Source organism: Jaculus jaculus, chromosome 6, assembly GCF_020740685.1.
Source record: "Jaculus jaculus isolate mJacJac1 chromosome 6, mJacJac1.mat.Y.cur, whole genome shotgun sequence".
Lineage (NCBI taxonomy): Eukaryota > Metazoa > Chordata > Mammalia > Rodentia > Dipodidae > Jaculus > Jaculus jaculus.
The window spans coordinates 58839641-58855293 of record NC_059107.1 but is presented as its reverse complement, the minus strand read 5'-3'; the positions used below and the strand labels follow the sequence as shown (position 1 = coordinate 58855293).

At 42.3% G+C, this 15653-nt stretch overlaps 1 protein-coding gene across 1 annotated transcript in view; it reads right to left on the bottom strand.

Moving 5' to 3' along the window:
* Positions 1-14096, bottom strand: part of Tacr1 (tachykinin receptor 1) — a 207459-nt gene extending 193363 nt beyond the window's left edge. Inside the window, exon 1 of the mRNA XM_004660549.2 lies at positions 13155-14096. Coding sequence (XP_004660606.1) covers positions 13155-13543 — 389 coding nt within the window. The 5' untranslated portion in view covers positions 13544-14096. The remainder of the gene's footprint in view (positions 1-13154) is intronic.
* Positions 14097-15653: the final 1557 nt, after the last annotated feature.

Here is a 15653-nt window from a genome sequence, read left to right as displayed (position 1 = left end):
ACATGCAAAAAAAAAAAAGCAAGTTTCTGCATGAATTATGGGTCCAGGCAGGCCCTGGCAGATACCCCAGCTCTTGGAAGTTTGGCTTTACCTGAGGACTGGTGAACAGCACATGTCCACTTATGAATCTGCTGGAGAGACGAAGAACTGGTTCTGGCCCTCCCAGCAGCACTACACTGGATCCCTGGGGCTACCTGTGGTCCAAACTCTCTCCTCTCTCTCTCTATGTGCTGTCACATGTGGAAGCCAGAGGTTTAGTATTGGGTATCTTCATGATTGCTCTCCACCTTACTTATGAGGCAGGGCCTCTCATTTGAACTCAGAGTTTGCCAATTCAGCTAGCCTACCTAGCCAGCTTGTCCCAGGGATAGCTCCTTTCTGCCTCTCAAGTGCTGGGATAACAGGCAGGCCACCACACATGCTAGGATTACATAGGTTCTGAAGATGTGAACTGAGGTCATCATGTTGGTGTGGCAAACACTTTATTCATTGAGCCATCTTCCCAGTCCCATAATGCCTTTTTCTTTTTCTTTTCCTTTCTTTCTCTTCTTCTTTTGTCTCTCTTTCTCTCCTTTTATCACTCTTGCTTTCTTTCTCACTTTCTGTCTCTCTGTCTCTCTCTCTCTGTGTACATATATATAGTATGCATGGTGTGGTATATGTTGTGTATGCATGTATATGTGCAGATGTGGTAGCCCATAGGTACACATGTGGAAGCCAGAGGAGTGTCCACAACCCTATAGCACTCATCTACATGTTTCCTTGAGATGGAGTCTCTTACTAATTCCAGACCCTGACATTTCTTGCCATTTTAATGAGTTCAAGCAATTCTCTGGTCTTTATTACCCACAAAATTGGGATTACAGGAGTGCATGGCTATATTCAATTGTTTATGCGGCTGCCAGGGAATCACACTCAGGCAGTCTCGGGCCCCCTCCGGCCCTCATGCTTGTGCAGGAATGAATTTTACCTGCTTTTTCACCTCTCCAGCCCCATGAGGTTCTGTCTTAACATCCTTATAAGTTATAAAAACATTATATACTTACCAGGATAATTAGTGGCTTAGAGGGATGTACAAAGAACTAAAGATATATTCAATCTCATTTCACTACTGTAATGAATTCAGAACTCACTGGCACTCAGGGTGGAGACAACCATGACAGAAGCAGGATATAGTCTCCAGTGATAGTCTGGGTCCATGACAACAGATGCCCTAGCATTCTCTGTTAGTCTCCATATGGTCTTATTTTATGAAAATGCAACTCCAGGCACCTCTGTATTACCTAAATTCTAGCACTTTCTGTGCCTCATGCCTCATACTGACCTTGTCTTGAAAACTGTTTGCCTTGATTCTCTACAACCTTCCTTGATTTTTTATTTCTCTTCCTCTCTCTATTTCTTTCTAAAGAGCAGCTAACTAGAATTAGCACATTTCTGTTTTAAAAGATGGATGAGACCTTGGTGTAGAAAGAAGTCCCTAGCATCTCGATCTTAGTGTGATTTTAATCAGTGATGCTTCTCTTGGTTCAGCTCAATTTACTAAATTGGATTGGGCTATGAGGAGAATGGAGCAGTAATTTGGGACCACGCATTGATGAAGAGGGACTGGGGAGCACCTTTAAAGAAGACTTGAACTGTTACAGCCTCATTGGAAAGGAACATCCAGAAAGGCATGAACACTATCTCTGCCCTTTTTTTTTTCTTTGCCCTAGCATTTTAGACTTCCAATACCTCATGAGTCACTGAAACCCCATAATGATTCTGCTTTGGCTGATATTCCACTGGGAAGAGGAAATCATTATGAGAACAAATCTAAATGCTGGCTTTGTGTTTCATTTTGTGATATTTCTTTGCAGGGCCCAGTTAGGTTGTCATACTAAGTGGCTGTATTTCATACTCAGAGATTATTCCATTTTGAATCCTACAGTGAATTCTAGGGTCCTAGCTTGTTTTTTCCCCTTTTTGGTGTATTTGTGTGGTATATGTTATGTGTGTTTGTTATGTACATATGTGTGCAGATGTGCATGCCCTGTGTGCATCATGTAGAATTGGAGTATTTTTAAATTTTTTCTGGGTCCCTGGGATATTTAGCAGATTATTTCATCTGGATGCAAGGATGTCTTTTGTTTAGTCAATTTCAGAGCCTGGCAAATCCTCTTATGAAAACATATTAATTTTACAAGAGGATATTTCTCCACAGTAAAGTAAAATTAATAAATTGTACAAGGTGGATATTTAGGCTTATACTTCTAATCTTACATGTTGATAATGGACACATGAGGCTTGTAAAAATTAGTATCTTAATTATATTTTTTGATAGGCAGAATAGAGGAATGCCAGCCTCACTATTCATTGGCCTCTCAGTGTAAGTTCACACAGCATGGAATGGTGAAGGAGAGCATTCATCAGTACACCCATGGCTTATCGTGTTATATTGGGCTTTAATCACAGAACATAATTTTAAATTATTTTATTGTCCTAAATTGATGGCCATGAGGAGAAAGGAAAGGGAACACAGCACTCCTAAAGCTATGGAAAAGCCCCAAGCCCTGTTGACTTGAAGAAGCAGTATCTTGTGATTTAATGGAGGATTTGGCGAAGGTTCTAGGTTCCAGGAAGGAAGTATCTGAAACAGAAGATTTGAGCCAAGGGTAAAGGAAGCTTCAGACATGACCTTCTCTATCAGATGCTCACATTAATAGTATCCTTGGAACACAGGCCCAAAACATGCTCAGACCACAGGTTTGTCAAAACCAATACACATGACTCCAGTTTTGATGATTCATGTGAGGAAATGGTATGCACACAGAAACATATCCTTTTTTTATGACTTAAAGGTAGGTCTCTGCAAGGGAATATTTTCTTTACTTTTTTAGGGGGTGCCTTTTTGCCCATGTTGCTATATTGTCTGGATATAATTTGGGTGTTTTATAAGCTTCATTTGTTGAAATTTCATCCTTGCTATTAAAAGAGTGGAAATTTAATTTGTGGGTGTATAAATGAAGCCTTTATGAATGATCAGGGTGAAACTCCATGATCGAACTCTGGTGGCTTTTTATAAGGAAGGAAGAAGACCAGAAGAGACATAGACACCTGTCTGTTCACCGTCACTAGCCATATGAGGCCTTTGTATTGCAAGATGCCAATCAGCACATGCAGCCTCTCAACTTTAACCCGCACAACTAGAAAACAGAGTGAACCTGCTTTTCTGGCTGTAGAGCACATTCTGTAGACATTAGCAACAGAATATGGATGGACCTGCATGCCAGTGAGCAGTTCTGAAATGGAAGGCGATAAAACACAGCGAGCAGAGTGCAGTGAACTGGACTACAGGGAAGAAGAACAATGCAAGCCAGAGGTGGGTCAGATAATAAAATGCTAAGGAAAAAAAAGAAACACAATAACACTTGAAGGAAGCTAAGGCAATACAGGGCACACTCCAGGCAATTCAATGGAAAAGTGTGGGCAAACTCTGTAGGTACCAGGGAAGCAGAGCTCCACTATGAGAGAGGCTTAGACTCTGGGGAGCAGCTCTGAGCAAGATCCCAGTAGGACCCTCAGACTCAGACCTCTCACTCAGTATCTGACTTCAGAGCCTCAGATGCCCACTTCAAAGGGCTAGTCTGCCTCTGCTGTTTGTACAAATCTATAATGCTGGGAAGCCTTTTCAAAAACCAGGCAGTGAGGAAATGGTGTTCTATAGAAGTAGTGTGGGTGTGGTAGAGAGATTTGTGATGGGTTGCTCTGTGTGGCTTGTTTTTAACATGTTGAAATAAGAACCTTATTCTATTTGATAATTTAACTTTACCAGATGAATAATTTTAATTGTAATGTTTACAAGGATTAATTAATTGAATACTTGATATTTAGAAGCCCAGAAACTCATTTGCTGGGTTTATACGTTTACTTCTTCGGGATTTGAGATATTTAAGAGAATTCTAAATTTAAAAGTTGTGATTTTCTAGGTTTATAAGAGCTATGTAAAGTACTGAGACTTATGTGCATGTATGTGTGTATGTGAGGTATGTGGTATGTGTGTATGCATGTCTATATGTGTGTGAGTACATGTGTGTGGCGGGGAAAGGCACATGTGGGCATGTGTGTGTAGAAGTCAGAGGTCAAGGTCTGGTATCTTCCTCAGCAGGCTTCCACTTTACTTTTTGAGACAGGCTCTATCACTGAACCCAGAGCTCACTAATTCACTGTGAGGTCATGAATGCAATAAGCCACTTCCTGTCTGGAAGACAGTGTTTCAAAGTTCTCTTTGCCATCCTCTGGCTCATACATTCTTTCTCTTCTCTCTCTTCTGCAATGTTCCCTGAGTCATGTAAGCAGCTAGTCAGTGAACTCCAAGGATTCTTTGTCTCTTTCTTTCCAGTGATGGTATTACAGGGGCACAGCTTTTATATTGGAGCTGGGGATCTGAACTCAGGTCTTCATACTTCTTTGGTAGCCACTTTTCTCACTGAGCCTTTTTCCCACCCCCTTAGAGGGATGTTTTCTTCTTTTCATAAATCATTCTGTTAGAGATTTGAAATTTTTAAGAGAAGTAGTTGCATTAAATTTGTGTTTAAAATTTGGAATGTTTAGGGAAAATTTAATTAATCAAGTTCATAAGTGGTCCTTACATCTTAAAGATTGCATTTTGATTTTCTAAGCTTATAAAAAGTTGTGACTATTTGAAAATATATAAACTTGCTTGATTAGTTTGAAAATGGTATTGAAATACTAGAGGCAAGGACTCTTTCATGTGTTTAAGAGTTAATTGAGCTTTAGTCAAAGGTCAAGAGAAACTGGCGTTTAATACTTTACCACATGCAAATTAGATTTGGAAGAACAGTTGATTTGTAAGATGTGTTGCAAGGCTAGGTAAACACCACAACTTTAATAAGTTGAATACCACTTAAAATTACACAGCTGCAATAATTTGTGCAATGAACAAGTTCTTCGGATGCTAAACATGTGGACAACCCTCCATGTGTATGTGTGGCTGGGACATAAAAGGTGGGGAGTGATGGTTTGATTTAGGAGGATGTATGTAAGAAAGCATTTGTTTTCCTTAGGGCATGATCTTTAATTATCTAAATGATGAACTTTTAGTGTAGTGTGTGTATTTCTCTACAAGCATTAGCAAGAAATATGATGCTCAGTCAGGAGGATTTTAAGCCATAATTTTAGTGGGTGAGGATCTAATCTTTTCATGTTGTTGCTGTAGCAGGAGCCAGGATGAGGCTGAAGCACAAATATGAATGTCTAACATATACAATGATGTGCCAGGCTTTATTACAGACCATAATGTTAATTATCATGGCATAAGTGTCAAGTAGTGAATTGGGGGTTTGCATACCTTTCACTTTTTTTTGCAACAATGTTCTAAAAGTTCAGTTTGATTGAATTCATTTTATCACAGAGGAAAGAAGCCCAACTAAGTGCCTTGCAGATATTTGTTAGTCGAATCTTTGATTTTTTTCCCCTATCTCATATCCAGCCATTTTACTTGTGACCTGTCTTATTATCTTCTGCCTGTGGTTCCTTAAATGGACCTCATTAGATCTTATAAGATCCACATGGAAAATCTCAGACATTTTATTGCCAGCAAAATAATTTTAGCACAGCCAGAGATGGTGGCTCACACCTTTAATCCCAGCACTTGGGAGGCAGAGGTAGGAGAATCACCATAAGTTTGAGGCCATTCTGAGACTACAGAGTGGATTCCAGGTCAGCCTGGACTAGAGTGAGACCCTACCTCAAAAAAAAAAAAATTGATCAGGATAAACTATATAACAGCATTATGTGAGTACCTGACATCTGAAGTCGGAGCCCTACAGGTTGAACAACTTTTACAGCATTAGGCTTGTTCTTTCCATGTTCCCCTCTCATTTGGAAACAGTTTTCCAAATCTCATATAACTCACACTTAAATAGAACACATTTAAAATAGAATTACTGTCACTAAACACATAATTCTTTGAATACCAATTTTCTTGTTGATTGCAAAAATAGTTTTATATAAACAAACTCAACTTATCTAAACTTTTTGTTAGTTTTAATTTTTTATTAGTTATGTACACAGTGTGTTTACAGCCATGTTGGTACCATTGTTAGCCTCCTCCCTATCCTCCCCACTCTGAAGCAACCCTCCTAGTTGGGTAATGTGGGTTGTGAATCTTTGAAATTTCTAAGAAAAGCAGATGTGATACCTTTGTGATTATAGTTTGCAATGTTCAGGGGTATTTGATTAACCAAGTTTACAAGTAGTGCTGGTAAGTGGTACAGCTAGTGTTACTACCCACTATCTGAGCTCTTTCCTACCAGTCACTCTACTGTCAAAGGTATTATTCCTGATGGAGTCATATATTAGACAAAGTGATTAGGCTGAATTAGAAAATAGAAGAAGAATTATTAAAAATAAGGGCAACACATCATGCTCTTCCCTCTAAGGGGCAATTTCAGCCTCTCCAGGTTTGGGATAAGGTAAGCTAGTCCCCCATGCCTTGCTTTTCTTTTGCTTCTACATCACTGACATGCTTTAAGAGTTGCCTCATGCCTTGGGCTTAGTCAGCAGCATTTGCTGAGTGCAGGAAGGCGGTCCAACCAGTTTGCCCATACTACACACATTTTAATGAATTCTTGCTTTGCACCAGGTACTTGTATAGATGCTACGAACAGGAACCAGCTAAAGCATCTTTTATTTTTTCAGAACTTGATACATGGTAGGTAGGGAGATGTGCTAGAAACTAACATGTTATGGGCAGTAAAACACCATTGGATAAACGCTATAGGAATAGATAATGATTTCATTTAAATTTGAAAATCAAGGTCAGCTTCTAGGAGGAGATGGCTCTGAGCTAAGCTTAAGAAGACACAGACCTCCAAGTAGGATATGAGTCCTATAGAAGATGGTGCTGGGCAAGGTAATGGTGACAGAACAAGGCCCCATACTGCTCATATCCTTTTAAGGATCCCTTCAACAAGTTGGAATAACTTATATAGACTAATCCAGATGGAAAGACAAGGGAGACATGGATAATGAACTAAGGATGGGGAAGCTTCAGGAGGAATGCACTAGAAAGGCTGCTGAGAGAGAGGCTTTAGACTAGTAGACACAGCCCAAAGCCAGAGAGGCAGCTTTCAGCTCCCCAGAGGAAGACAATAATGATGTGACCACCTAATGAACAAATGAGACAAATCTAGTAAAACCCTTAAACTGAGTTTGAAATTCTTTTGCTGACACTATCTGAAATGTGGGGTTAAATTTCTTTGGGATATAAAACTCCTACTGCCTGGTAGGACATTTATTTCTGTAACTCTCAAGCCTCTCCTCTGGAAACACATATTCAGACAGGAGAGGTGTTCTCTATTTTCTATTACTGGGTGTTAGTCATCTCTTTGCTTGGAGAACTTCTATAACTACATTTTGATCCCCGATTTGCTGTTCTCTAAGCTACCTTTTAAGTTGCTGGTTGGGCATTTCTAACCAATCATTATAAATCCAACATAAACTGAACTCATTTTTTTTTTCCCCATGGACTGACTCCTCAATTCACCCCCTGATTAATGTGCAAATTCCTTCTCTAACAGTCTCTACCAGACACTCCTGAGGCTCATGCCTCTGTGGCACAGCTTCTTCTATAGAATGCCACCACTTGTGAAAATTGTCTTTCCTTAAGAGCCATATCTAACTTTTAAGGTTCAAATTAATTACCACCTTCTGTGGTCTTCCTTGACCCTTGACCATTCACCATGGCTCAACATGACTTCCCTCCTCTTGTCTTCTATAGGATTTATCCATACAACACACATGAAACACATCTGTGGTGGTTTGAATGCAGATGTAGGTCTCCTAGAGACTCAGGTATTTAATTGAGCTTGTAACTTGGGTCTCCAGCTGCCTGGCTAAAGGAGGTGTCTGTCTGGAAGTTCATCCCAGCATTCTGGAACTGACTTCTGCAACATCCTTAGGACCTGTTGTTGCAGTTACCTCTAAATTAGTCTTACTTATTGTAGTACAAGGCATAAGTCTTTTAAGGGAAGACCCAAATCCCTGACTTACAAAATATATATATCACCTTACCTTGATGTTATCACCCTTCAACATACTAAGTATATTTTCTAAGTTGAGTGAGTATTCCTTCCTCATGGCCCCCATGTTATTTTCAAATTCAATAACAATAACAGCAATATCTTATACTTCTATTATATGCCTTTAATAATTGCTCTTGGGCTGGAGGAATGGCTTAGTGGTTAAAGTGCTTGCCTGAGAAGCCAAAGGACCCAGGTTCAATTCCTCAGTACCCACATAAGCCAGATGCACAAGGGGGCACATGTGTCTGGAGTTCATTTGCAGTGGCTAGAGGCTCTGGCATGCCCATTCTGCCTCTGTCTGTCTCCTCTCTCTCTCTCTCTCTCTCTCTCTTCTTACAAATAAAATAAAATAAAATTTAAAAAAGAATTTCTCTTCATTTTTTCTCAATACAGCCTTTATTCCTTCCAGTTTTTAAAAAAAAAAAAAAACAATAGCCAAAAATAAAACCAAAAGCCCAACAACAACATAATTGATCATCCAGGACACTGGTAACTCCCAGGAATTGGAGAATATGTGTGAGTGTAGGGGGACTGTTTAAGAAAAGGTGGACATTGAGTCTTTTAAGGGAAAGTCCTGAAACATAAATGCCTATCTGAGATGCAATAAATTCAAGTTTGATCCACATCAAAACTGACAATAGGGGTTCTGATTTGCAAAGACAGGATCACTGTGGTGGGTAAGCTTCTAGAGAATCCCAGGGATGTCTGGTCATGGATTTTAGCTCCATCTCAGTTAGGATTAAAGATCCTGGAATAGAATCTTGTCTCTGGACAGTGTAGGAAGGAATTTCTTGAGTTCTGCCTCAAGATGAACAATGGCACTTGGGTCTGGTCAGTAGATAAATTTCAAGGACAAACTTCAGATCTAGTAGAGACTTGGAAGCTGGGTGTGGTTGGAACACAGTGGGATGGTCATAAGAGATGAGAGGCCAGAGTCTTTGTTACCTGTGCACATCATTGTTCTTGATTCTTTTTATTTTATTTATTTTTTAACTCCCTCAGAGAGCTCATTCCCTCTTTTGCCTTCTGCTGTTACCCTTACCTGGGCAACCATAATTCAGATCCTGAGCATATTCATATAGTCTAGAGACCACTCCATTTGGATGCTTCCCTTCATGCAAACACAACAACCCAGAATCAGTATGAGGAACGCTTATGTTTTTCATCATAATGAAACTGCACTGCCCCTTTCAAGCAGAGACATTGCAACACCAGACCACTGCTTCTCAGAGCCTCCTGTTGTTGTGTGCATAGTTCAAAGTCAATTTTCACATTCTGCTCATTGCTGAGGAGTTGTTCCCCCAACTCCATCCTAGATTCTGCTGATGGAACATCATCAGCGCCAGCCCCTGTAAACTGAGAATATTACCACATACTATCCTTCATCTCCCCACACCATGAAACATCACACACTCCCTTAATTTACAGTAAAGAAGACTTTTTTTTTTAAAAAAAAAAAAAGGTAAGTCCAAGAAATTACGATATTTCAAAAAGCAAAACTCCTGGCATTTGTTGGAGTTTAGCTAGAGGTATTCTTGATCTTATTTAGCAAATTTGTCTCTGAAACATTTTATTCTAGGTAACCATTGCATTCAAAAACTAGGTATTTCCTCCAAAGGTTTTGTCTCTTCACTTCATTTCCATGTACGGAAAAACTACAGGAAGCATTTTACATTAATACAGAAATTTTCTATTGAAGTTTGTTCTCTTCATACATTTTGGTTCTAGAAGAAAACTGGCTAGTTTTAGCAGGATTAAAATTGTTGGGTCAAATAATCTTGCTTTTACCTCAAATAATTTATTCTCAGGAGAGCAACAGAGATGCTCTCAGAGATTTATGCTTAGGATATTCACTCCAAAGGTACTTGTAAAAACAAAAATTTTAAGCAACTTATGTAAAATTGAGGAACAATTAGATAACGTTATATTCATGTAATATGAGCATCTTATCTTAAGACTATTTTATGACATGAAAATTACCCACAGGATCATTTAAGCAACAGCAAAGCCATGAACAAAAGTAAAGCCAAAGAATCAACCATTTAAATTGTTTTCATTATGATTTAATTCTTAAAAATTTAACTACTAAACATTATAGATATGAAAATAATTATCAGCCAGCCTTGCAGAATTTTTACTTATTAACTATCATAGTGGGATTCTAAGTGATTTCTATATTTCAGTATGATTCTGTCTTTGCCAGATGTCCATGGAGCATGTGTTATTTATTCACTCATTTGCATATCTGATAAACATGTGGAGGCCTGTCATGTGTTCATCCCACTGCTTTATGCTGTTTTCAGCACACTGAACAAGACAGAGTGGATATGTCCTTTGCTAAGCCCAGGGTTTTTAGTCATTTAAAATAAGGAGCATTATGTTTTGTTTTAAAAGAAGTTATTTAATTTAATCTAGTAATCATACTTATGAGAATCTACCCTAGTCAAAAAATGCAAAACACAATTATCATATGGAAATGTCCATTACAGCAATTATCACGATAACAAAAAATATACCATAGTAGGGGTATGGTTAAGTAAACCATAGCACATATTCATATAACTAATATAAAGTTATTAAGATATTTCTAAAGACTTTTTAATATCATAGGAAAACTTATTAATGTCTTCTGTCAATATCAATGGAAAAAGTAAAGTAAAAATAGAAACTGACCTCAATTATGTAAAATAAGATTCATAAAGGATAAACTCAAATGTTAGCAGGTGTTATTTTGGGATGATAAAGTAGTAGTTGATTTGAATGTTTGTGTCTGTGTTCTCCATATTTCTCAAGTCTTCTCCCATAAATATGGTTTGATTTTATAACCAAGAAAGCCACATTTGTTGTTTGAAAAATTTGATTTAAAGGTTGTCTATTAAAAATTCAAAGAACATACAACAATAATTTTAAAAAATTTGTAACTGAATTTCCTTGCTAGAGGAAAGAGAGATAATTCACAAAGAGAAAGCTTCCAGCCCTTTTCTTTCTACAACTTTCTTTGGAGAGAATGAATGGCCATGCATGCAGGATGCACATGCATCAAGGGGCTGAGAGGATAAATTCGTGGTGTGTTTGTGAGACTGGGAAAGGAGAACAGAAAGGTGCCCTGGAAGGATGTGAAGATGAGTGACCAAAGCCTGACTCTCATTCTAATGCCTGCAGCATGCCACGCCTCACCTCTCTGAGCCACATCTGCACATGCAAACACAAAACCTTCTTGTTGCTGTCATTTCCTGCAGCTCTGGTATCTAAAAATCTAAGATCTCTTTGGGCAGTTGTCACAGAGAATTAGGATCCTGCTGTGGCTTATGTAGAGTAACATAAAAGTGAGGCAAAAACCTGGCTCCCTGCCCAGGCCAGTGTGAGGATCCTGACTCCAATTCTGCCTTTTAATCATCCATGTTCCTGAGGAAAGAGTAGAGCTGCAGAACATGGTCCTGTGTGAACCAAAGGAGGAGAGCTGTCACTGGTGCTCCATGAGCTACCCAGTGCTCTGGCCAGCAATGAGTGACAGCTGTCCCTAGGACTCAGGCAAGACCCCAGTGCAGTAACACCCACCAGTTTGCCCTCTAATTCAGGGATCATCTTGACCAAAACACATTATATTTCTGTGCTCTGGTGTATGTGACTATACATTGTACTATCATTTTTTTTTTTTTTTTAGTTTAAGGAAGCTTCTAAGTTAAAGAAGCTAGTCAACAGTCAACCTCATTTTCAGAAAACAGCATCTGAAAACCACAGTGGAATCTACAAGGTAATTCATCTCACTGCCACTTTGAATAGATATCCCTTCCACATTTGAAATGTACATTGCTTCATATAACTTGTTTTATAAGCAACACAGCAAACACATAAGTGCAACATAAGCAAACACACATGGAGGGAGGTGTGTGTGGAATTCAAGCAATACCTGGACTCCACTGCATAGCATGGAAATGCACATTTTCCTGATTTTGAAAGTGTTCATTGACTATAGGTACCAAATTGTGAGACATATGCCACCTGAGCTTAAAAGGGAGTAGTTATTTCTGATTTTTTTTTCTCCCAATTCTTTCTTTGGGGTTCTCACATTTATTTATCTCAATAAAGATATTGAGACACTCAGGCATTTTAGAATAAAGATCCCAGGCAAATATTGGGCATGTCTGTTCACATAACCTCTGCATCAGAGACATGGACCACCCATGGAAAATCAATACAACAAAGCTGTGCTCTAGTAATAGGTTCCCCTCATGCCACCCAAAGAGCCACTCATTCCAGAATGCCAGCCTCAGTGTTTGGAAATGCCAGCCTTTCTTCTTTTGGTTGACCTCTGAAACCCTAATCTACCAGTTGTAGGAGACAGGAGCTCTCAATTGTCTTTACCGGGCATGTTTCTCTGTGGACACACACTGAAAACATTAACCTTCTGCAGCAAGAGACATTTAGCTCTCCCCTGGGTAAGTTTCCCAGATCTCTGTCTGGGGAGCTGCTCGCAAGCACTGTAATTCTCATTCCTGAATGGGAACCGCTAGTCACACAGATGATGCTAAGTTAGAGTCTGGAGTATTTCATGCTTCTGATGAAATGCTCTTCACTCTCAAATGATACTGAAGACTTGAAATGGGAAAAGAAAGTTCTTGAGTCTTCAAGAAAAGTGAAAAGAAAAAGAAAAGGAAAAAGTTTGCTGAGGACATAAAGCAACAAGAGAGTGTCCAAAAGAGTAACAGATGTGGAGGGATTTCCAAAGTTTGTCAGGGGCCAGCCCCTTGACCAAGTTCTGGGTAGCCCCTTCCATTTTTAAGGTGAAAGACAGAAGGAATGTATGGGGAAGAGTGAAAGAGGAGTTCAGCGTCCTGGGAGGCCACTGAATGAAGGAACGTTACATGAGGAAAAATGGAGCATGTGTTGTAGGAAGGGAGTCTGGTGAGGAATGGTGAAGAATAAAAAAGATGAACTAGCAAGAAAACTTGACCCAGAAGCACCAGTAAAAGCCCTGGCATGGTTATCACTCTTCCACACATACTCCAGCCCGAGGGCTCCACAGCAATGCCACAGCACAGGACACTTGCACACAAGGTAGGGACTCACCTATCAAAGGCCACAGCTGTCATGGAGTAAATACTGGCAAAGACCGCAGCGATGGGGAAGAAGTTGTGGAACTTGCAATAGAACAGGCCATAGTACCACTCATTGTGGACTGCGTAGGTGAAGTTCACCACTGTGTTGAACGCCGCCATGGAGGCCTCGGCGAAGGCGAGGTTCACCAGGAAATAGTTAGTCACTGTCCTCATTCTTTTATGGGCCAGGATGATCCACATCACCACTACGTTGCCCACCACAGAGGTCACCACGATGACCGTGTAGGCTGCTGCCCAAAGGACAATTTGCCAGGCTGGCTGCACGAACTGGTTGGGTTCTGAGGTGTTGGTGGAGATGTTTGGAAAGAGGTCCGAGTCCACAGGAAGGACGTTATCCATTTTGCAGCTAGACTGCAAAGCTCCTGGACACCCACTACCCCTTTTGCAGCAGGACCCTGTAACGGATGCCTCAGGCCAGACAGGAGGTAGGGAGTTTCCTGGGCAGAACTCTGGCCTCGCAAGCAGCAGACTTGGTGCTCAAAGAATGGATGCTTCTAGAGGCAATGTCTGTCTGGCTGGCCCTCCAGGCTTAGAATTCCTCCACTTTCAAGCTTCAGGAAGCATTTGAGTTGGGAATCTGAAGACAGAGTTAAACTGAAAGGCAGAAAGCCAACCCACTTCGTAGGGTCATGAGGAGGCAAGAGAACCTTGCCTCCCTGCACCTGCTGCTGCTTGCAAGCCCTTTCCCTGTGCTCTCGGCGGGAAAGGCAAAGCCCCTCGGGTGTGAGGATGTGAGAGGCAAGAAGTCGGTCCCAGGGCTCTGACAAAGTTCTGTGGCCAGGAGCTGAGGTCTGGAGACCCGGCTGGAGATGCTTCCTGGGCGTTCCTTCCCCGAAGTCGCCTGGGAGCTGACTGCAGCTCTGCAGAGTCTCCTGGCTCGAGTCCTGCTGGGCTCCGGAGTTCGCAGCACCTCGGCAGGCTGAGCACGAGGCTTTTATACGCCGCTGCAGATACGTCACCGGGAAGGGGCCGTACCTGGGCTGCGTGCCCGCGGGGCCCGGTGAGCAGCGCAGCGTTGAGCCAGCTGTGGGCAGCTGTCACACAGCGCAGCAGCCACCACGCCTTGTGCGGCCTGGGGACCCGCTGTGGGCGTCTTCCAGCCCGACGCTGGGCACTCTGCGAGGGGGCGATGGTGGACACACTGGGACGGGGTGCGGGGAGGGGGGGAATCTTCGCAGCTGTAGCCACGGAGGATCCGCGGATGCTAGGGAAGAGGACGGGTTCTTCGGGAAACAGCTGGCGCGGCGGAGGACCGTCCACATGCAGGGCTCAGCCTCCAGGGCGACAGCTTCTGCAGAGGCGGGGGCCCCAAATGAGCTTTGTGAGGGCGGGGAGCCAGGCTCGCGGTGGACAAGTGACAGGCGACCACACCCGGCTGCAGGTGTCCAGAAAACAACTTTCCTTGGGTGTTTTTTTTTTTTAATATATGAAGTGGACATATTTAGAATGTAAACAGCACACGTTGGTACCATCCTTCTCCTCCTCCCTACCCTTTTTCTGAAGAAGCCTTCCTCGTTGGGGATGCAGGTCAAGCACATGGAGATTGTGGGTTGTGCATTATGGTGAGAGGCAATGTCTCTGTGCAAAACGTCCCAACTTGTGGCTCTAACAATCTTTCAGCTCCCTTTTCCGCAAAATTCCCTGAGCCATGCTGGGAGCATTTTAAGTCTACTTCAGTGATGGGCACTTAGGAGCCTCTGAATCTCTGGTTTGGTAGGTGTTGAGTGTCCTCAGTGTCTATTTCCTTCACCCTTGTGCTTATATCAGGTTCACCAAGAAAGCACTGCTCTTGCTTATTTCCACAATTCCTCTGTGGTTTCAGCGAGGGCCGGGTGCAGTGCATTGGGTCGTTTATTTGTGAGGTCGGGTTTTCAAAAAATCCCAAACCTCTAGTTCTCTTCCTGGGTGGAGCCTCTCACCCCAAAGGCACTGACAGCTCTAAGCGGTTGGGACACTTGCCAGCACCAGCCTGGTGGCGGGGACCCTCGCGCTTGGGGAGGCTTCGGCAGCTCTTCACCAGGGTCCCTGGGCACTGCGAGGCTTGCCCAGCGCAAAAGTCAGCCCAAACTCGCATTCTGCTTCCGGTCACTACCCACTGCGGACTGGAGCTGTCCTCCCGCAGACCTGGCTACCAGGCAGGGCGGGGGTGGATGAAGGAGGGTCTCCACCCTGTCCACTTGCCAGCTTGGCTCTGGAGCCAGCAGGCGGGCAGGCAGGTCTGTTGAACCCGGTTGCACTTGGTGGATCGTCCTGGCACGGAGCTACCACCCGGGTGGTAGAAGAACCGCGCTGGTCCCCATCGCCGAGGAGCAGCCCACTGCCAAGGAGCGGGCGAGGGGTTTTGGACTCGCCCTCGGTTCCCTGAGCAAAGCTCCCTCGGTCCGCCCTCTAGCCTCGCTGCGGGGCTCGGGCTTAGGGGGGAAGACCCCCGCTGGGCGAGTAGGCGCCG